The sequence below is a fragment of the Melospiza georgiana genome, chromosome 4, assembly GCF_028018845.1.
Source record: "Melospiza georgiana isolate bMelGeo1 chromosome 4, bMelGeo1.pri, whole genome shotgun sequence".
Classification (NCBI taxonomy): Eukaryota; Metazoa; Chordata; class Aves; order Passeriformes; family Passerellidae; genus Melospiza; species Melospiza georgiana.
In genome coordinates this window covers 1,802,906-1,825,319 of record NC_080433.1, presented here as the reverse complement: position 1 = coordinate 1,825,319, position 22,414 = coordinate 1,802,906, and the positions used below count along the sequence as shown (strand labels likewise).

Below are 22,414 nucleotides of genomic sequence, written 5' to 3'. Positions count from 1 at the left end.
AGGCCCTGCAATGTGCTGGGAGCTCTCCCTGGAGCCTTCCCTACTCCAGATGAGCACCCCCAGCTCTGCCTTTCAATAATAATTATTCTTTGGAAATCTTTGGCACGGCATCCTTAGGAACCGCCTCTAACTGGCGTTTTGGGGTCACTAAATAACCCCAAAAAGTCAATTACGGGTTGCTCCCCGCCACAACCAGCCCCGGAGCCGCGCCTCCTCCTGACGCCACCTCAGCGCCGCCATCACATTTTTCAGACCAGAACTACAACTCCCATCGTGCCCCGCGGCGGGGCGCCCGCCAGGAGCCGCGCTGAGGCGGCGCGGAGCCTGCCGGGAGTTGTAGTTCTAGTTCCCGGGAGCGAACTACCGGCGGCCGGAGGAAGCGGGGGCGGCGGGGCCGGGGCCGGGAGCGGGGCAGAGCCCCGGGATCGGGATGCGGCCGCGGCCCGGGACGCCGCCTCGTTGCCTGGAGCGACACCATGCACCCGGCCGTGGCGGTGGGGCTGGTGTTCGGCGGCTGCTGCAGCAACGTGGTGTTCCTGGAGCTGCTGGCCAGGTGCGGGGCCGCGGGGAGGGTTTGGGGGGGGATAAAGGGTCAGGGGAGCCCATGGCAGTGGGATCGGGGTGAGGCCTCTCAGGGGAGCCCATGGCCGTGGGATGGGGGTGAGGCCTCAGCGTGTGTGAGGGGAGCAGCGGTGCCACGGTGGCTGTGGGGGATTGGGGGGATTTGGGCTGCGGGGGCACTGAGGGGGTGTCACCCCTCAGGCCTTGGTGTCCCTCATGGAGGAGCCCAGAGTTGGAGCATCGCCTGTGTTCCCTCAGTGGGGTTTGGGGTGTTTGGGGGTTTTGGGGGTGTCCCCTGCCTGTGGCCGTGTCGGTGACCTGTCCGGGCATGGGGATGTCCCCTCTCCGCTGTCCCCATGCCGGGCAGCGCTGAAATCCCCGGGACGAGACAGGAGCTGTGCCCGGGGACAGCAGGGAATGTTCCGCACCTGGGAGTGCGAGCTGGGAGTCTGGGAATGTTCTCCACCTGGGATCGTCACTCTGCAAAGTCACCGAGTCCCCTTGATTGCCAGATTGGAGGCTGATGGTTTTGGGGATCTCATCTTCCTCATCCTGATATTCATGGGATCTCACCTTCCTCACCCTTATGTTTTTGGGGATCTCAGTTTCCTCGTCCTGATGTTTTTGGGGATCTCACCTTCCTCCCCATGATGATTTTGTGGCTCTCACCTTCCTCACCCTGATGTTCTTTGGGATCTCACCTTCCTCGTCCTGATGTTTTTGGGGATCTCACCTTCCCCCACCTGGTGATTTTGGGGATCTCACCTTCCTCCCCCTGATATTCATGGGATCTCACCTTCCTCACCCCAATGTTTTTGGGGATCTCAGTTTCCTCATCCTAATGATTTTGAGGATCTCACCTTCCTCACTCACCTGCCTGATAATTTGGGGGTCTCACCTTCCTCACTCCCCCTGATGATTTGGGGCTCTCACCTTCCTCACTCACCCCAATGCTTTTGGGGATCTCACCTTCCTCCCCCTGATGATTTTGGGGATCTCACCTTCCTCACCCTGATATTCATGGGATCTCACCTTCCTCACCCTGATGATTTTGGGGATCTCATCCTCCTCATTCATCCTGATGTTTTTGGGCTCTCACCTTCCTCACTCACCCTGATGTTATTGGGGATCTCACCTTCCTCACCCTGGTGTTTTTGGGGCTCTCATCTTCCTCACTCCCTCTGGTGTTTTTGGGCTCTCACCTCACTCACCCCGATGGTTTTGGGGACCTCACATTCCTCACCCTGATGATTTTGGGGCTCTCACCTTCCTCACCCCAGTGTCCTTGGGGATCTCACCTTCCTCATCCTGATGATTTTGGGGCTCTCACCTTCCTCACTCACCCCGATGTTTTTGGGGCTCTCACATTCCTCACCCCATTGTTTTTAGGGATCACCTTCCTCACTCACCCTGGTGATTTTGGGATCTCACCTTCCTCATCCTAATAATTTTGGGGATCTCACCTTCCTCACTCTGATGATTTTAGGGATCTCACCTTCCTCACTCACCCTGGTGATTTTGGGCTCTCACCTTCCTCACCCTGATATTTCTGGGGATCTCACCTTCCTCACCCTGATGTTTTTGGGGCTCTCACTTTCCTCACTCACCCTGATATTTTTGGGGATCTCCCCTTTCCTGCCCCTGATGATTTTGGGGCTCTCACCTTCCTCACTCACCCTGATATTTTTGGGGATCTCACCTTTCCTGCCCCTGATGATTTTGGGGCTCTCACCTTCCTCACCCTGATATTTTTGGGGATCTCACCTTTCCTGCCCCTGATGATTTTGGGGCTCAGCCCATCCAAATCCCAATTACAAAGGAAAAAAGGGGCTGCAAAACCCAGCAGTTGGGATATTTGCTCCAATATAAACCCAGAAGCAGTTCCTGGAGGAAGAGACTTGTGTGAGTTGTTGTTTTTCCTCTCAGGGATTGCTCCAATCTCTGCCTTTCCTGCCTGAATGACAGAGGAGGAATGAACCCTTTGGAAGCAAAAAAAAAAAACACTTTTGGATTTGGCTTTTTTTTTTTTGCCACTCATGTATCCTCCAAGCAAACCTTAAAGCAAAATATTTGGCCCTGTTCAAAGACTGAATTATTCAAAGGTGGCTGAAACCCAGAGGAGCAAATTCCAGAAGTCCAATTGCAGACAGCAAGGAAAAGCTGCTTTTCACACAAAACCTCTTTCAAGCAGCACCTCCCATCCACTTTCAAAATTCCTCCACTCCTAACACCTGAATTCCTGTGCCTTTTACTTGCCCTGCTCACCTTTAGTCCCAAAATTGGGATAATTTCATTATTTCATTGAGTTTTTGAAGGAAAATTCCCCCTGCAGATGAATATTGATATTCCCAATATCCCAGCTCTGATATTGCCATAAACAAGCAAAATCCTGGAGCAGGATGCCAGGAAAAGGCAGTGGAGGAGTAGCAAAGGTGAAGAAATTGGGAAGAAATTTGCTCAGGATTTATAAATAAAGCAAAGGAATGAGAATTGTTTAATCTGGGAATGCCTGAGGGCACAGAAAAAGCTTTAAATGTGTGGAGAGTGGCTGCAGGGCAGAGGAGAGAAATATTCCTGCTGGATCATGGAGGCAGAACAAGAAATCTCCAATTTCTTGATTGAAGGGATTGAATTGCTGTGGAAGGGACAAAATTCAGATTTTCTCCCTTTCCATGTGGTGAATTTGGAGAGAGTGCAAGGAAATTTCTCGCTGGGATGATTCTTGCCAGTTGTCCACAGCTGAAGCAGATCTTGGGCTGGCAGATCAGGATTAATCTCATTTTTTAGGTGGATCCGAGTGAGGATTGTGAGGCACAAAAGGAGCCCAGAATTCTTATCTGTGTCTTATCAGCCAGCACAGAGCCCTGAGTGCCAGCAGTGCGGATACAATGGGGTCATGCCCAGGGCTCTGGGAGGAGGCAAAGCCCAGCCTGGGGTTCTCTCTGCAGCTGGAAGGCTGCAGATAAGGCTGGAGATAAGATTGGCCATCCTGCAGCTTCTGGCTCTGCTTCAAGGTCACTTTTCCTCGGGAGCTTTTGAACCTTTCAGCTTCAGGCTTGAAGTTTTATGGCTCATGAAGTTTTATTGATAGGGAAGTTTTACTGATAATTCTTCTGGGAATTGCCAGGTGGGCAGAGGGAAGAGGCTCAGGGTGAAATCCCTGGGATTTGATTTTTCCTGTTAAAATAAATCCCCTTTTGCTTTCTCAGCCCTGCCTTCCCCAGGTGCTGCTGCTCCTCAGAGCTCTGTGGGGTGACACAGGAGAATTTGGAGGGGACAGCTTGGAAATTCCTGGTTTCCAGAGCATTTCCCAGCTCGAATCCTGCAAATCTGCACCCAGGGACAGTGTGTGTGCCATGGGCTCTCCCAGGAATGCTTGGCCTCAGTTTCTTGTCTTGTAGAAGAGAAAATGGAAATATTGCCAAAATCCCTGCATCTCCCACTTGTCATTGTCTGCCCTGTCCCAGCCTGCTCTGAAATCCTTCCCTGCTCCTGCAGCTGCTCAGGGAGGCTTGCTTTGGATTCCCTGCAGGAATTCCTGTTGCCACAGGAGAAATGTTTGGTTTGCTCAGAGATTGTGGCATTCCTGCACTCCTGGATCCCTCTAGAAAGGGACTGAGAGGGTCCCTGCTGAGCTCGGACAGAATTTTGTGCATTTTGCAACCTGCTGGAGTTAAAAAGATCCGTGGATGTCACATGGGATTTCTGCCAGGAATTTTTGGGGCTCCTGTGAGGAGTTTTGGTCACTCCCAGAATTCAAACCAATGGGGTTTTTGGCATCCAGAAATCTCAGTTTTGGTCCATTGTTTAATTCACAACCAAAGGAGTTTTTGGCACCCAGAAATCCCAGTTTGGGTCCATTCCAGAATTCAAACCAAAGGGATTTTTGGCATCCAGAAATCCCAGTTTTGGTCCATTCTAGAATTCACAACCAAAGGGATTTTTTGGCTTGGAAATCCCAGTTTTGGTCACTTCTAGAATTCACAACCAAAGGGATTTTTGGCATCCAGAAATCTCAGTTTTGGTCCATTCCAGAATTCACAACCAAAGGGATTTTTTGGCTTGGAAATCCCAATTCTGGTCCGTTCTAGAATTCACAACCAAAGGGATTTTTGGCACCCAGAAATCCCAGTTTTGGTCACTCCCAGAATTCAAACCAAAGGGATTTTTTGGCTTGGAAATCCCAGTTTTGGTCCATTGTTTAATTCACAACCAATGGAGTTTTTGGCACCCAGAAATCTCAGTTTTGGTCACTTCTAGAATTCACAACCAAAGGGATTTTTTGGCTTGGAAATCCCAGTTTTGGTCCATTCTAGAATTCACAATGGGGTTTTTTGGCACCCAGAAATCCCAGAGGAGCTGAAGCTCTTTTAGAGGAAACTGAGCAAAGCACAGAGCTGACCTTGGCACAGCAGCAGTGAGGAATGTTGAATTTCCAGCTGCATTTTCCCCCTGGAAATTCAGATTACCTCAGATGACTTCCGATTACCCAAACTCAGCAGCTTTTGGGAAGGGACAGAATCCCCCAAAGGCACTTCCCATGGGAAAGGGGGAATCCAGCAGGGTTTGTGTCACTCCTGGCCCCACTGAGATGTTCCTGTTGGGAAATGTGGAGGGAAATCCCTGCAGGAGATGGAAAGGGATTGGATTGTGGGAAAAGGGATGTGTGGGAAAAGGGATTGGGGTGTGGGAAAAGGGATTGGGGTGTGGGAAAGGGATTGGGGAGTGGGAAAGGGATTGGGAAAGGGATTGGGGTGTGGGAAAGGGATTGGGGTGTGGGAAAGGGATTGGGGAGTGGGAAATAGGGATTGGGGTGTGGAAATAGGGATTGGGGTGTGGGAAAGGGATTGGATTTTGGGAAAGGGATTGGATTTTGGGAAAGGGATTGGATTTTGGGAAAGGGATTGGATTTTGGGAAAGGGATTGGGGTGTGGGAAAGGGATTGGGGTGTGGGAAAGGGATTGGGTGTGGGAAAAGGGATTGGGGTGTGGGAATAGGGACAGGATTCTGGAAAAAGGGATTGAATTATGGAAAAAGATAGGATTTTGGAAAAAGGGATTGGGTTATGGAAAAGGGATTGGATTCTGAAGAAAGGGACAGGATTTTGAAAAAAGGGATGGGATTATAGAAAAAGGGACAGGATTTTGGGAATAGGGATAGGATTATGGGAATAGGGATAGGATTCTGGGAATGAGGACGGGATTCTGGGCAAAGGGATAGGATTTTGGGAAAAGGGACAGGATTCTGGGAACAGGGAAGGGATTTTGGAAAAAGAGATAGGATTCTGGGAAAGGGGACAGGATTCTGGATAAAGGGATAGGAGTTTGGAAAAAGGTATTGGATTATGGAAAAGGGATTGGATTCTGGAGAAAGGGACAGGATTGTGAAAAAAGGGATGGGATTATAGAAAAAGGGATGGGATTTTGGGAATAGGGATAGAATTCTGGGAATAGGGATGGGATTCTGGAAAACGGGATAGGATTATAGAAAAAGGGGATAGGATTATGGGAGAAGGGACAGGATTCTGGGAAAGGGATTGGATAGTGGGAATAAGGACAGCATTCTGGGAATAGGGATAGGATTTTGGAAAAAGGGACGGGATTATGAACAATGGGATAGGATTCTGAAAAAAGGGATGGGATGATAAAAAAGGGATGGGATTATAAAAAAAGGGATGGGATTATAAAAAAGGGGATGGGATTATAAAAAAAAGGATGGGAGTTTGGCAAAAGGGACGGGATTCTGGGAACAGGGCCAGGATTCCCCCTCATTTGCTGGGTGCCAGTGTCATTGCTCCATGGCTGCTGTGATCCCTGTCTGTCCCTGCCTGCAGGCAGTTCCCAGGCTGTGGGAACATCGTCACCTTCTCCCAGTTCCTGTTCATTGCTGTGGAAGGTTTCATCTTCGAGGCCAACTTCGGCAGGAAGCGCCCGGCCATCCCCATCAGGTACAGCCCCAGGCAGGAATCACCTGGATCTCTCTCTGAGCTCCAAAAAGCTTCTCATCAAATGGATTTTCCACTTGTCCTCTGGAAATCCCATCCGTGCTCTGCAGAGCCGCGTTGGGGAGCTGTCAGGCTGGATAAAATCCACACTCGTTTAGCAGGAATTTTCAATGGGAAATTTCCATTCCCTGTCACAGGAACAGGGCAGAGTTTTGCACAGGGAAGATTTTTTTTGTGCCTCAAGAGCTTTTTGTGTCTGGGATTTGGTGTGGTGGGAGTGGGAAGGGAAAGTTTTCCTGGAAAATCACCCAAATTCACCTCACATTTCTGCACTGGTGACAGAGCCAAGAGCCCTGCTGTGCTCCAGAGCTCTCTGTGCCTTCCTCAGGGGTCCCTCAGCATCTCAGGGAGGTTCCTGCCCATCTCCCAGGTGTTCTATCCCTGTTTCAGGAATTATTTCATCATGGTGGCCATGTTCTTCACCGTCAGCGTGGTCAATAACTACGCGCTGAACCTGAACATCGCCATGCCGCTGCACATGATCTTCCGCTCGGTGAGCTCCCTCCCCTTCCTCCTCATCCTCATCCTCCCCTTCCTCCTCATCCTCCTCTTCCTCCTCATCCTCATCCTCCTCTTCCTCCTGGGGCTCCCATTCCATCCTTGCTGCTGGAGCTCTCCCTGCTCCACGTGTCCTGAGAGCACCAAGCCCCTGTGGAGATCCCGAGCTCCAGCCCTGCTCCAAAGGTTTCACTTGATGGAGTTGATCATTAAATTCCAGATTAATGGACAGGCAGGGAAACAGGAAGGACTTTGGAATTCCAGAGCTGAGGGGGAAGGGGCAGTGACAAAACCAATCCCAGGCTCTGGCTGGGATCCAGCTTTCCCTGCCACCAAGTGGGTCACGTTCTGGTCTTGAATATCATGGTCACAGAGCCTGGATTTGGGATTTGGGATTAATTCCACCTGCACAGGTCTTTGCTTTGGGAAAAAAAAAATTAAACTGCATCTTACCTTAAGTGTGGATGAGTGCCAGGCTAAAAGATCTTTTAAACCCCAAGGAAATGGAGCCCCAGCTGTTGGGAATAACAGAATCTGCTGGTGGGAGCTCTTTCCCCACAGCACATGCTGAGGATGGAATAGCTGGAATCAGGAGAGGTTCTAAAGGATAAAACCAGCCCAAGGTTTTTCCTGTCCCTGGGAATGGGATGGGGACACAGGAATGGGATGGGGACACAGGAATGTGGGAATGGGGACACAGGAGTGGGATGGGGACACAGGAACCTGGAATGGGGACACAGGAATGGGATGGGGACACAGGAAACTGGGAATGGGGACACAGGAATGAGGGAATGGGATGGGGACACAGAAACCTGGGAATGGGGACACAGCAATGTGGGAATGGGATGGGGACACAGGAACCTGGAATGGGGACACAGGAACCTGGAATGAATGGGGATACAGGGATCTGGAATGGGATGGGGACACAGCAATGTGGGAATGGGATGGGGACACAGGAATGTGAATGGCAAAGGAAGACAGGAATGGCAGAAAGGGGACACAGGAAACTGGGAATGGGGACACAGGAATGAGGGAATGGGATGGGGACACAGAAACCTGGGAATGGGGACACAGCAATGTGGGAATGGGATGGGGACACAGGAACCTGGGAATGGGGACACAGGAATGGGATGGGGACACAGGAGTGCAGGACTGGGAAGGGGACACTGCAGGAGACCTGTCCCACATGAACTCTGAGGGGCGGTTCTGCTCCTGCAGCCAGTCCTGGAGCTGGGCTTTGCTGCAGGGTGGATGGGATTTCCAGAGGGATTTGGGTTCTGGTCACACACTGGAAAAGAAGAAAGAGGAGATCCCTGGCCAGGAGATCCAATCCTGGTTCCCAAGGCACCTGGCTCACCTTCTCCTGGGTGAAGGGACTCACAATCATGGAATCACTGAGGCAGGAAAAGAACTTTAAACTCCGGGAGTCCAACCATTGCCAGCACTGCCAGGCCAGCACTGCCCCCTGTCCCCAAGTGCCACATCCACAGGGCTTGGAAATCCCTCCAGGGCTGGCACAGCCCTTTCAGGGCAGGAGTTTTCCCAATATCCAACCTCAGGGAAGCTGCTCCTTCTCCCTGTCACTTTTCCTGCTCCAGTCTGGAGTTTCTCCTGGTGTTCTTGCAGTTTGGGATGAGCATCCCAGGCTGGGCAATTCTGGCCTCTGATCTCCTGCTTTGGTTTTCTCTTCTTTTTTTTTTTTATATTTTTTTTATTCCCCCAGGGTTCTCTCATAGCAAGCATGGCTCTAGGGATCATCATCCTGAAGAAAAGGTAAATCCCAAACTTCCTCTCTTCAGGGAATGCTCTGCATTGAATCCTGCTGTGGGTGTTTGGTGCCATCACTTTTCCTGTTAAATATTCTGATTTTAATGATGGGAAACTGGGACAGAGAGCAGGGCACAGAGGCTGGAATAGCTCCTTGTGCATCTCCACCTCTCCCTCCTTCCTTGGCTGGAATTTTGGGCTGGGAAGAGATTTTCCACAGCTGTGTGGATAACACAATAATAACATGCTGATAACATGCTGATAACACATTGATAAGGCTGAGCTGTGCCTGCACAGAATCGAGGCTGGAGCTGTGGGATAAACTGGGAGAAGGGTTGGGATAAACTGGGATAAATTCTGGGAGAAAAGGTTCTTGGGGTGCTGAGCTGGCCCTGCCAGGGTTAGGGGTGGGAATGTGCCCCTTATGCCAGGTTTGGAGCAGGGATGGATGTGAGCCAGGCAGGGTTGGTGACATGTCCCTTGTCCCCTGTGCATAACACACTGAAAACACATTGATCAGACATTAATAACATGCTGATAACACATTGATAAGGCTGAGCTGTGCCTGCACAGAGTCGAGGCTGGAGCTGTGGGATGAACTGGGAGAAGTGTTGGGATAAATGTGGGGAGAAAAGGTTCTTGGGGTGCTGAGCTGGCCCTGCCAGGGTTAGGGGTGGGAATGTGCCCTTTATGCCAGGTTTGGAGCAGGGATGGATGTGAGGCAGGCAGGGTTGCTGATGTGTCCCTTGTCCCCTGTGCATAACACACTGAAAACACATTGATCATACATTAATAACATGCTGATAACACATTAATAACACATTGATAATTCGGAGCTGTGCCTGCACAGAGTCAAGGCTGGAGCTGTGGGATAAATCTGGGGAGAAAAGGTTCTTGAGGTGCTGAGCTGGAGTCAGCTGGCCCTGCCAGGGTTAGGGGTGGGAGTGTGCCCTCATGCCAGGTTTGGAGCAGGGGTGGGTGTGAGCCAGGCAGGGTTGGTGACGTGTCCCTTGTCCCCTGTGCAGGTACAGCGTGTCCAAGTACAGCTCCATAGCCCTGGTGTCCCTGGGCATCTTCACCTGCACCTTCATGTCTGCAAAGCAAGTGGTAAGCATGGCAAGGGACAACCTCAGCAATTCCCTCTGTCTGATTTTTCATGGAGGTGTCTCCTTCCTCTGCATCTGCTCCCCAGCAGCTTTTCCTCCTGGTTCTATTTTCCTGTGGGATTTCATTAATTATTATTTAATTAATTAATTACACTTGCTCATGCTGCTTTTTGGGAATAAATCTCATTTTTCTGCCTCAGAGGTAACAGAAAGAAGCTGCTTTTCCTTGCCTCGTGTGGCAGGCAGGAGCAGGTGAATCCTAAACAAAAATCCACCAGAAATCTTCCTTCTTTCCATCCCACAAGAGGTTGTTGCCTTTCAGGCTGGATTTTTCCAGCCTGACCTTTAAATGAAGTGCCTGTGCTGGGAGAGCAGGAGGGAGGGAAGCAAATCCACGTGGAACACACTCAGAGCTGTCCCTGGGTCAGCAACAGCCTGTCCCCATCAGCTGGTGACAAAAAATGGCACAGTGACAATTGGTGCACTTAATCCAGCTCAGAGGGGTTGGCAATGAAGGGAGCTGTCACAGCCCCAAATTCCCCTTCATCCCACAGCCCCAAATTCCCCTTCATCCCACAGCTCCAAATTCATCATCATCTCACAGCCCCAAATTCCCCAGCATCCCACAGCCCCAAATTCCCTTCATCCCACAGCCCCAAATTCCCTTCATCCCACAGCCCCAAATTCCCCTTCATCCCACAGCCCCAAATTCCCCTTCATCCCACAGCCCCAAATTCCCCTTCATCCCACAGCCCCAAATTCCCCTTCATCCCACAGCCCCAAATTCCCAATCGTTCCACAGCCCCAAATTCTCCATTATCCCCAGCACAGACCCACAGCCTGTCCCCATCAGCTGGTGACAAAAAATGGCACAGAGTGACAATTGGTGCACTTAATCCAGCTCAGAGGGGTTGGCAATGAAGGGGAGCAGTCACAGCCCCAAATTCCCTTCATCCCACAGCCCCAAATTCCCCATTGTTCCACAGCCCCAAATTCCCCTTCATCCCAGAGCCTCAAATTCCCCTTCATCCCACAGCCCCAAATTCCCCTTCATCCCACAGCCCCAAATTCCCCTTCATCCCACAGCCCCAAATTCCCCTTCATCCCACAGCCCCAAATTCCCTTCATCCCACAGCCCCAAATTCCCCTTCATCCCACAGCCCCAAATTCCCCAGCATCCCACAGCCCCAAATTCCCCATCATCCCACAGCCCCAAATTCCCTTTATCCCACAGCCCCAAATTCTCCATCGTCCCCAGCACAGACCCACAGCCTGTCCCCATCAGCTGGTGACAAAAAATGGCACAGAGTGACAATTGGTGCACTTAATCCAGCTCAGAGGGGTCTGAAGGGGCTGTCACAGCCCCAAATTCCCCAGCATCCCACAGCCCCAAATTCCCCTTCATCCCAGAGCTTTTCACCCTCAGGGGCTGAGGGAGGGCTGGGCTCTGAGTTCATCCTGAGTCCATCCCAGCAGGGCTGAGCCTGGGCTGGAGCTGAGGGAAAGGGGAATCAATCTGATTGTCCTGGAGCACAGGGAGGGAGCTGAGGCAGCTCCAGCTGCAGTTGTGCCCTCAGCCTCATCTCCTCCATTTCTTGACAATAAGTCTGGTTTAGGTCTGGTTTTAGGACTGGTTTTAGGTCTGGTTTAGGTCTGGTTTAGGTCTGGTTTTAGGACTGGTTTTAGCTCCTGATGGGCTTGGCCAGGGCTCTTATTCCTTCCTAGAGAGTCACCTCTGGGACTGGGGAGACAGGAACCTGGGAATGGGGACACAGGAACCTGGGAATGAGATGGGGACACAGGAGCCTGGGAATGGGGACAGAGCAACCTGGGAATGAGATGGGGACACAGGGATCTAGGGATGGGATGGGGACACAGGAACCTGGGAATGGGGACACAGGAATGGGATGGGGACACAGGAACCTGGGGATGGGGACACAGGGATCTGGGAATGGGGACACAGGAATGGGATGGGGGCACAGGAATGCAGGAATGGGATGGGGACACAGGAACCTGGGAATGGGGACACAGGAATGGGATGGGGGCACAGGAATGCAGGAATGGGATGGGGACACAGGAACCTGGGAATGGGGACACAGGAATGCGGGAATGGGGACACAGGAACCTGGGAATGAGATGGGGACACAGGGATCTGGGGATGGGATGGGGACACAGGAACCTGGGAATGGGGACACAGGAATGGGATGGGGGCACAGCAACATGGGAGTGGGATGGGGACACAGGAATGCAGGAATGGGATGGGGACACAGGAACATGGGAATAGGGACACAGGAATGCAGGAATGGGGACACAGGAACCTGGGATGTGGACACAGGAATGGGATGGGGACACAGCAGTGTGGGAATGGGATGGGGACATGGGAACCTGGGATGTGGACACAGAAATGGGATGGGGACACAGGGATTTGGGAATGGCCTGGGGACACAGGAGCCTGGGGATGGGATGAAGGTACATCCCACACAGGGGTTTGGGAATGAGCTGGCTTTGAGGGCTTGACAAGCAACACTGATGATTTTTGTGGTGAAAAGAGTTCAGTCTCATCAAACCAGGCCGTTCCTTTCAGGAAAAATCCTGATTTGATCAGACTCTGCCATTTCCTGCTGGGATCTCTGCATTCCCTGGAGCAGGGTGGGAAGCCTGGGGCTGCTGCAGGGACCTGGTGGCTCTTGGTGACTCTTGTGTGTCCCCTCAGGCGTCTGACTCCAGCTCAAATGAAGAGGATGGACCCCAGGCTTTCCTCTGGTGGCTGCTGGGTATGTGAGGGCCACATTTCTGGGGTGCTGGCAGGATTCTGGGAATTCTCCTGGCAAAGGCAGCCCTGCCTGGAGGAGAGGGGGAGAGAGAGGGGCTGGGGCTGCTCCAGGTGTTCCTCAGCACAGGATTTCAGAGATGAGGCTTTATCTGTGGTTTCCTGCCTCCACCCTGGCTGTGTTGGTGGCCCTTTGGGAAATCTGGGATTGATTGTTATCAGTAGTGGCACAAACTGCATCCCAGGTGCTTTCAAGGGATTTCTTGGAGACCTGCAATCAAATCCCAAAATCATTACCAGTTTTATTACCAACTCTGGGCAGTTTGTTTGGTTTTTTTTTTTTTTTTCCCTGAAAGCCAAATTTGGTGATTTGGGCTGTGCTTCCCTTGCAGGCATTGCTGCCCTCACCTTTGCCCTGCTGATGTCTGCCAGGATGGGCATTTTCCAGGAGACTCTGTACAAGAGATTTGGGAAGCACTCCAAGGAAGCTCTGTTCTACAACGTGAGTCCTGGGCTCCCCCTGCTCCAGGCTCCCTTCACGGGGCTCTGAGGGTGAGGGATGAGGATCTGACTCCATGTTTCACAAGGCTGATTCATTATTTTATGATATATATTATATTATAACTACACTAAAAGAATAGAAGAAAGGATTTCATCAGAAGGCTGGCTAAGAATAGAAAAAGAAAGAATGATAACAAAGGTTTGTGGCTCAGCTCTCTGTCTGAGCCAGCTGACTGTGACTGGCCATTAATTAGAAACAACCAACATGGACCAATCCCAGATGAACCTGTTGCATTCCACAGCAGCAGATAACCATTGTTTACATTTTGTTCCTCCTGAGGCCTCTCAGCTTCTCAGGAGAAAAAATCCCAAGGAAAGGATTTTCCATAAAAGACATCTGGGACACGCTTCCACTCCTGCATTGGGCACAAAAAGGATCCCTGATCTCTGATCCAGCTGCTCTGATCCAGCTGCTTTCCAGCAGGGGTTTTGGGTGGATTCCCCTCCCCTGATCCCACCCTGGTTTGTTTCTCCCCCAGCACGCGTTGCCGCTCCCTGGGTTCCTGCTCCTGGCTCCCAACATTTACCAGCACGCCGTGCTCTTCAGCCAGTCTGGTGAGTGCTGGGCTGGGGCCTCCCTGCTCCTGGGCCTCCCCATCCTCTGGGAAATCCTCTAGGAAGTTCATTCCTGCATTTCTGCATGCTGGCATCTTGGGGCGTTCCAGGCCTTTTGGATTTGGAGGAATTTCAGGAAGGAATTCCTGCCTGGGCTGGCATTGCCAGAGCAGCTGGGGCTGCCCCTGATCCCTGCAGTGCCCAAGGCCAGGCTGGAGCAGCCTGGGATGGTGGCATTGGAATGGGATGGGCTTGAAGGGCCCTTCCCACCCAAACCATTCTGGGATTTGGGACACTCAGAATCCATCCCCAGGGATTTTGATGGAAGTTGGGGATGGCAAAGGGAAGGGAGACCCTTCCTGGAGTGCTGAGATTGCCAGTGAAGCCCCCAGATCCCAAAATCCCTTCCTAGAGAGGAGTCGGGGTGGGGATGGATCCAATGGCAGGCTGGGAGAGCTGGGAATGGAGGGAATTCCCTGGAGAGGGAGCCTGGGGTGGGATTTTGGGAAGGGATTCCCAGAGCAGCTGGGGCTGCCCCTGATCCCTGCAATGGCCAAGGTTGGACACTGGGGCTGGAGCAGCCTGGGATGGTGGGAGGTGTCCCTGCCATGGCTGGGGTGGAATTTAAGGAACCATTCCATAATTCCCTGTTTAAAACCCAAGTTTCTTACCAATTCCCACACACCAACCACATCCAAGAGTGATCCCTGGGAAAAGGGATCTCAGGAATGGGAGCACCAGGACCTGATCCTCAACAAGGGATGTCAACATGGACCTGCTGAGCTTTATTTTTTTTGCTGGTGCTCCCCAAGATTTGCTGTGGGAACAGAGTGAATTCCTCTGACACAGGAGAGCACGACAGAGCTTTTCTCCTCATATTTTTCCTTATTTTCCATCCTTCCCTCTGGAATTGCAGGCTATGTAAGGCTGCAGGGAGTCCTGGATCATGGTTAGGCTCGGCAAGGAGAGAGGCTCCTCCAGCAGTGACCTCATCCCGTCCTTTTTCCTTTTTTCCCATTTTTTCCCATTTTTTCCCATTTTTTTCCCATTTTTTTCCCATTTTTTTCCTTTTTTTTTTCCCTGCAGAGCTGTTCCAGGTGCCGGTGATCGGCCTGACCCTGCCCATCATGTGGTTCTACCTCCTGATGAACGTCATCACCCAGTATCCTTTATCCCTGATCCCACCTTCTGTGGGGTGGCACAGCAGGTCTGGGGCTGCCTTCCTCAGTCCTTGGAGTCCTCCCTGCCCTCGGGAGCTGCTGGTGGTGGAACTCCAAAAATATGGGCGAAGGGAATTTGTGTTTTTTAGGTTGGACTTGATCTCAAAGGTCTTTTCCAGCCTGGTTTGTTCTGGGATTCTACTCCAGTGGGGGCATCTGAGATTTGGGGTTTCCCTGAGTTTGATATGTCCTGTTCCAACCCAGCTGATCCCAGGAGGGAATTTCCCCATCCAGAGCAGGATGCCCATCTCCCTGCTTCTCTCAGGAGGAGGAAAATCCTTGGAGTCTTCCCTGCCCTCGGGAGCTGCTGTTGTTGCAACTCCAAAAATGCAGGGAAAGGGAACTTTGGTTTTTTAAGCTGGACTCAGTGATCTCAAAGGTCTTTTCCAGCCTGGTTCATTGTGGGAATATGGGACTTCTGCTCCCTGGAATCCAGGAACTCCTGGAGATCCAGGAGATCCCTGGCTCCCTGGAATTCCAGGGGAAATGAAGGAGTTTGGAGCTTCCAACTCAGCTCCAGCTGCTCCAGTGGGGGAATCAGATTTTGGATGTCCCTGAGTTTGGTGTGTCCCATTCCAACCCAGCTGATCCCAGGAGGGAATTCCCCCATCCACACCAGGCTGCCCATCTCCCTGCTCCTGCCCATTCCCAAAGGGAATCCCCACTCTCCATCCCTGCTCTCCCTTACCTGCTTCTCTCAGGAGGAAAATCCTTGGAGGCTTCCCTGCTGTTGGTGTAACTCTGAAAATATGGGGAAAAGGAACTTTGGTTTTTTAGGCTGGACTCAGTGATCTCAAAGGTCTTTTCCAGCCTGGTTCATTGTGGGATTATGGAACTCCTGCTCCATGGAAGTGGAGGAGTTTGGAGCTTCTAACTCAGCCCTGACTGCTCCAGTGGGGGAATCTGGGATTTGGGGTTTCCCTGAGTTCATAGCATCCTGTTCCAACCCAGCTGATCCCAGGAGGGAATTCCTCCATCCACACCAGTCTGCCCATCTCCCTGCTCCTCCCCATTCCCAAAGGGAATCCCAGTCTCCATCCCTGCTGTCCCTTAGCTCCTGCTCCCAGGAGCAGGAAAATCCTTGGAGTCTTCCCTGAAATGTCCTGCCCTCGGGAGCTGCTGTTGGTGTAACTCTGAAAATATGGGGAAAGGGAACTTTGGTTTTTAGGTTGGACCTCAAAGGTCCAAAGATCTGAAAGGTCTTTTCCAGCCTGGTTTGTTCTGGGATTCTGGGACTCCTGCTCCATGGAAGTGGAGGAGTTTGGAGCTTCCAACTCAGCTCCAGCTGCTCCAGTGGGGGAATCAGATTTTGGATGTCCCTGAGTTTGGTGTGTCCCATTCCAACCCAGCTGATCCCAGGAGGGAATTCCCCCATCCACACCAGCCCGTCCATCCCCTGCTCCTGCCCATTCCCAGAGGGAATCCCAGTCTCCACACCTGCTGTCCCTTAGCTGCTGCTCCCAGGTACGTCTGCATCCGCGGCGTGTTCATCCTGACCACGGAGTGCACGTCCCTGACGGTCACCCTGGTGGTGACGCTGCGCAAGTTCGTCAGCCTCATCTTCTCCATCCTGTACTTCCGGAACCCCTTCACGGGCTGGCACTGGCTGGGCACGGCCTTTGTCTTCGTGGGCACGCTGATGTACACGGAGCTGTGGCACAGCCTGGGGCCGCTCCTGGCGCGCTGCCGGGGCCAGGGCCGGCCCAAGGAGCAGTGAGAACAGGGAATTCCTGCTGGGAGCTGTTGGTTGTGTGCCAGAGCAGAGCAGAGCAGGGAGCCCCCCAGTCCAGGGGGTGTTTTTGTACCAGGGGAGGTGTTGGCTGTGCCAAGCTACTGGGAGAATGGGGAGCCTGCGCTGGGAACTTGGGGAAAGGATCATGGAGAAACAATCTGGGCATTTTTTGCGAGTTGGCATTTTTTAGGCAACCCCTTTTCCTTCCTTTTTTTTTTTTTTTTTTTTTTTTTTTTTCCTTCCCCATTGGAATAACCCTTTTTAAGGAGAAGCTGATCCAGAGGTTTGTTGGGAGCCCAACTTCCATGGCTGCTGGATCAGCTGGACCCTGAGAGCCAGTCTGGTGCCGTCCTTTAATCGTCCCGGTGTCTGGAGCTGATGGCTGAGCCCCATTCCAGTGGGAATCCCTGATCCCTGTGCTGGCAGGATGTGGGACACAGCCCCAGCTGGAGCTCCCAGTCTGCCCAGGGCACCCTGGCTTTCCCCTCCCTTGGGATCAGCTTCCTTGTGGCTTTCGTGCCAGCCTGGCACAGGCTCCTTGTCCCTCAGTGTCACCCCTGGCTGCTGTTCCTGGAGTTTCCCTGCAGTTTTCCTGGAGCAGCTCCCATGCTGGAGCTGCTGTCCCTGCTCAGCTGGGAATGTGGAGGGATGAAGGAGGTTTAATAGCAAAGGAAAAATGATGGAAAAAATTCCCAAAGTGATGGAAAGGCAGCACCTCCCTGCCAGGCATTCCCTGAGCCAAGACCACCTTTCCAAAACTTCCTCTGTTTTTATCATTTGCTTGGGATAATCCCCAGCTTCCCATGGCCTCATCCCTGCTGGGAGCAGAGTGGAAAAAGGGAGAGCTTCCATCTGTGCTGGGAGCACTGGTTTAGCCCCAGCCCCAAATCCCAGTGTGGGAAAAGGGAATTCCATCCCACCCAGAGCCAGCGTGGCGCTGCCAGGAGCTGCAGCTCCATCCTAATGTTCTGAAGGATTTTTTTTTCCCAGTTCCCATTTTTCCTGAGCCTCCTGATTGTGGGATCCAGGGATTGTTGGATCCAGGAATTGTAGGATCCAGGGAGTGTGGGATCCAGGTGTTTTTGGGATCCAGTGATTGCTTTATCCAGGGATTGTTGGATCCAGAGATTGTGGCATCCAGGGGCTTTATCCAGGGGCTGTAGGATCAAGGGATTTTTTATCCAGGAATTGTAGGATCCAGGTTTGTTTTTATCCAGGAATTGCAGGATCCAGGGATTGTTTTATCCAGGGACTGTGGGATCCAGGGATTGTTTTATCCAGGGATTTGGGATCCAGCGATTGCTTTATCCAGGGATTGTGGGATCCACGGATTGTTTTATCCAGGGATTGTGGGATCCAGGGGTTTTATCCAGGGATTGCAGGATTCAGGGGTTGTTTTATCCAGGGATTTGGGATCCAGGGATTGTTTATCCAGGGATTTGGGATCCAGTGATTGCTTTATCCAGGGATTGTGGGATCCAGGGGTTTTATCCAGGGATTGCAGGATCCAAGGATTGTTTTATCCGGGGATTTGGGATCCAGAGATTGTTTTATCCAGGGATTTGGGACCCAGGGGCTGAGCAGAGCTGACACGGAGCTGCTCCCAGGTGTAACATTTGTGCATCCTCTGGGTCCCTCCTCCTCTCCAGCACCTTGCACGTTGTCCCCAGTTCCCATGAGACACGGGAATTTTGGGGGATTTGGGCACTCCTGATTTTTGGTTTTTTACCATGTGCTTTTCACTCCCAACACATCAACCTGGGGTTGTTTGTTGCTGTCAGGGGCATTTTTAAACTTCCTGGTGCGATTGAGCGCGTTTGGAATATTTATGGAGCGGCAGAGGTGCCTGGTTAGCCAAAATTAATTAATTAATTAACCCCCTCGAGGCTGGGGCTGCTGATTGGTGTGGGGTTGATGTCTGGGCTGAGATCACAGCACCTATTTTTTAGCAGAGGCTGGAGGAGGGAAGGAGCCCGGCCGTTTTTGGGGTGGCTGGTGGGGTTTGGGAGGGTTTGGGGTGGATTTTTTAAAGTGAAATAAATAAATCTGTGTCCTCTCCAAAGGCTGCTGGGGGCGTCTCGTTCTGTGCTTCGCTGTGGCTGGAAAATCTATGGAGTCATGGAATGGTTCAGGTGGGAAAAGCCCTCTGAGGTCATCCAGCCGTTCCCAGCAGTGCCAGGGCCACCACTGATCAATGTCCCCAAGTGCCACTGCCACTGGACTTTGTCCCCAAGTGACATCACTGATCAATGTCCCCAAGTGCCACCACTAATCAATGTTCCCAAGTGCCACTGCCACCAGGCTTTGTCCCCAAGTGACATCACTGATCAATGTCCCCAAGTGCCACTTCCACTGGGCTTTGTCCCCAAGTGCCACCACCGATGAATGTCCCCAAGTGCCACCTCCACTGGGCTTTGTCCCCAATGCCACCACTGATGAGTGTCCCCAAGTGCCACCTCCACTGGGCTTTGTCCATGAGTGCCACCACTAATCAATGTCCCCAAGTGCCACCTCCAGTGGGCTTTGTCCCCAAGTGCCACCACTAATCAATGTCCCCAGGTGCCACCTCCACTGGGCTTTGGAGTCCCCCAAGGATGGGGATTCCACTGCCCTGTCCCAACCCTTCCCATGAAGAATTTTTCCATGAATATCCAATCTGAGGACAACTCACCATTTCTCTCTAACATGAGAGAAAATAGCAAAGACTCAGCCTGGCTGGGTGGGGTTCTGGAGAAGATCCTGCAAGGGGATAGTGTGGGTCAATGAAGGGGGTACAAAATGTCATCCCCTAAAGAGTTACAGCTGGGTTAATTGTTAAGGATTAGGGGCAGGCCTGATGTTAACAGCCCCCACCTGAAGCTAATAAGAGCAGTGGTATAAAAGAGTGGATTGTTGGGAACTGGAGTTAGATGGCTGCTGTGAGGACCAGGAACAGTCAGTGCTGGAGGAGCTGCCTGTGAGAAACATCAAGAAGGTACAAAACTCTGGTGATATGGAGCCCTTGCACCATAATGATAATGGAACACTCGACAGCTGAGAGAACAAATGGTGACCCCGATGTGATTTGGGACGAAATTATATTGTCTTGTGGATTCGGGATGACCCGTGGATTCAGGACTAAACTATATAACTCCATGGATTCAGGGAACCAAGATTTGACCGTATAACCCTGTGGATTCAGGGAAACCAGATTAGACTCTATAACCCCGTGGATTTGGGGAAAAGGCCTTGAATACCAAACTATTGGTAAAATATATCAATTACAGCTATTAGTGTTTGTTAAATGTGAGTATAAAAGATTTTGAAGATAAGTACTTTGTAAACTGAGGAAAGCTGCAAAACTGAACCAACACTCAGAAATATATATATTTGTACTGTAATATGTTGTCTGAACGCTTGTATGACTCTTAGTTCTAAATGAAATATAAGGATGTGTGATAATGTCAATTTATTTGAATATGTACTTCTGGAAATGCTGCAACTCTTTGATTAAAGGAGAAAGGGGGAATTGTAGGGAGATACAGTATGGGTAAATGAAGGTGATACAGAATGTAATTTTACCCCCAAACGAGTTGCAGCTGGGTTAATTATTAAGGATCAGGAGCAGGCCTGATGTTAACAGGCCACAGCTGTAGCCAATAAGAGCAGTGGTATAAAAGAGTGGATTGGTGGGAACTGCAGTCAGCTGGCTGCTGTGAGGACCAGGAACAGTCAGTGCTAGAGGAGCTGCCTACGAGAAACATGGAGGAGGAATGAAATTCTGGCAATATGGAACCCTTGCACCATAATGATAATGGAACTCTTGATACATAAGACAGCACATAGTCTGGGAAGGGAGCATGAGAGAGGGAACAGCAGAAAAGCTGAGGGAGGAAAGGCAAGAAATCCATAATTTGTTGAGTCCAGGACATTCAGCTTCTCCCTGGTGCTTTTAAAATCCCCTTTACTATTTCCAGATAAGGGCTGCGTTCCCTGGCCCACATGTGGGATCTCACAGGTGGAAGTATTGGAAGTTCAGGACTCAAGAACTGATTCAAAAAATAGGAGATTGTGTCACAACGTTATTCTCTGAAACAAATGCAAGGGAACCCCTGCTCATGGAAAACAAATAATTTCTTTTTACAGTGGGAAATAAGATGAATATTTATCCTCCATTTGTATCCTGAGCTCTGTAGAATCCAAATAAAGACACAATTCCTGCACTGGAAAGTTTAAAATTTCCTGTAAATAGGAGAAGAGGGAAATGCTGAGGCCACTCAGGAGGCACAAGGATTTTGCACGATTCTGTACCCCAGGATGAGGAAATTCTGGGAGAACTTGGTTGGTTCTTTGCAACTCCCAAGAGTGGAGAGCTGGGGGTGAAGGTGGAAGTGCTCTTGGCTGGGAGAGCTGGGCAGGGATGGAAGCAAAAGGAAAACAAGACTGACATGGCTGGAATTCTGCATCCAGTGCTGGATCCCACAGCAGCAGCACCTGGAGAGAGCCCAGAGGAATCCATGGAGCTGCTGCAGGGCTGGAGCCAGGCTGGGAGAGCTGGGAATGTTCCCCTGGAGCAGGGAAGGCTCCAGGGAGAGCTCCCAGCACATTGCAGGGCCTGCAGGGGCTCCAGCAGAGCTGCAGAGGGACTGGGGACAAGGCCTGCAGGGACAGCACCCAGGGAATGGCTCCCACTGCCAGAGGGCAGCCATGGGTGGCATCTTGGCAATGAGCAATTCCTGCCTGGGCTGGCATTGCCAGAGCAGCTGGGGCTGCCCCTGATCCCTGCAGTGCCCAAGGCCAGGCTGGAGCAGCCTGGGATGGTGGCATTGGAATGGGATGGGCTTGAAGGGCCCTTCCCACCCAAACCATTCTGGGATTTGGGACACTCAGAATCCATCCCCAGGGATTTTTATGGAAGTTGGGGATGGCAAAGGGAAGGGAGACCCTTCCTGGAGTGCTGAGGTTCCCAGTGAAGCCCCCAGACCCCAAAATCCCTTCCTAGAGAGGAGTCGGGGTGGGGATGGATCCAATGGCAGGCTGGGAGAGCTGGGAATGGAGGGAATTCCCTGGAGAGGGAGCCTGGGGTGGGATTTTGGGAAGGGATTCCCAGAGCAGCTGGGGCTGCCCCTGATCCCTGCAATGGCCAAGGTTGGACACTGGGCTGGAGCAGCCTGAGATGGTTGGGCGTGCCCAGAGGGTGGAAGTGGAGGAGTTTGAGGTCCCTTCCCACCCAAACCATTCCAGGATTCCAGCTGAGGACACAAACAGAGACTCAGCCCCATCATGAGGGAAAACCAGGGAACAGATCCTGGGGTTTGGAATTCTCCCCATTGTTTTTATTGCTGTGGAGGGGTGAGTATTTGTGGGGAAAAATGAAATCCTTTTGGGTGCCTGAATCCCAAACTGATCCAACCCTGCTGGGACAGACACCTCCTGTCCTGAATCCCTCAGCTCCAGAACTTTCCATCTCAAAACTTCACTTTTTTTGGAAATGCGCCCAGCAGGAATTCCAGAGGAATTCCCCAATTCCACCCCTGGAATTTTGCAGCTGGAGGAGTTTTTCCTTCCTCTCTTGGGAAGATTTTCTGGGTTTTGGCTTTAAATTCCCCCTGTTTGTGTTCTATCGTGTCACTTAAAAATAACCAAAATAACCTGGCAATA

At 51.5% G+C, this 22,414-nt stretch overlaps 1 protein-coding gene across 1 annotated transcript; it reads left to right on the top strand.

Moving 5' to 3' along the window:
• Nucleotides 1-375: 375 nt before the first annotated feature.
• Nucleotides 376-17,962, top strand: SLC35B4 (solute carrier family 35 member B4). The gene is made up of 11 exons (XM_058021935.1): nucleotides 376-553; nucleotides 6,395-6,508; nucleotides 6,956-7,058; nucleotides 8,787-8,836; nucleotides 9,856-9,937; nucleotides 12,650-12,710; nucleotides 13,099-13,208; nucleotides 13,747-13,822; nucleotides 14,909-14,984; nucleotides 16,507-17,837; nucleotides 17,945-17,962. Exons 1-10 carry the CDS (start codon nucleotides 477-479, stop codon nucleotides 16,757-16,759), a joined length of 1,002 nt encoding a protein of 333 aa, XP_057877918.1. The 5' UTR covers nucleotides 376-476; the 3' UTR covers nucleotides 16,760-17,837; nucleotides 17,945-17,962.
• Nucleotides 17,963-22,414: the final 4,452 nt, after the last annotated feature.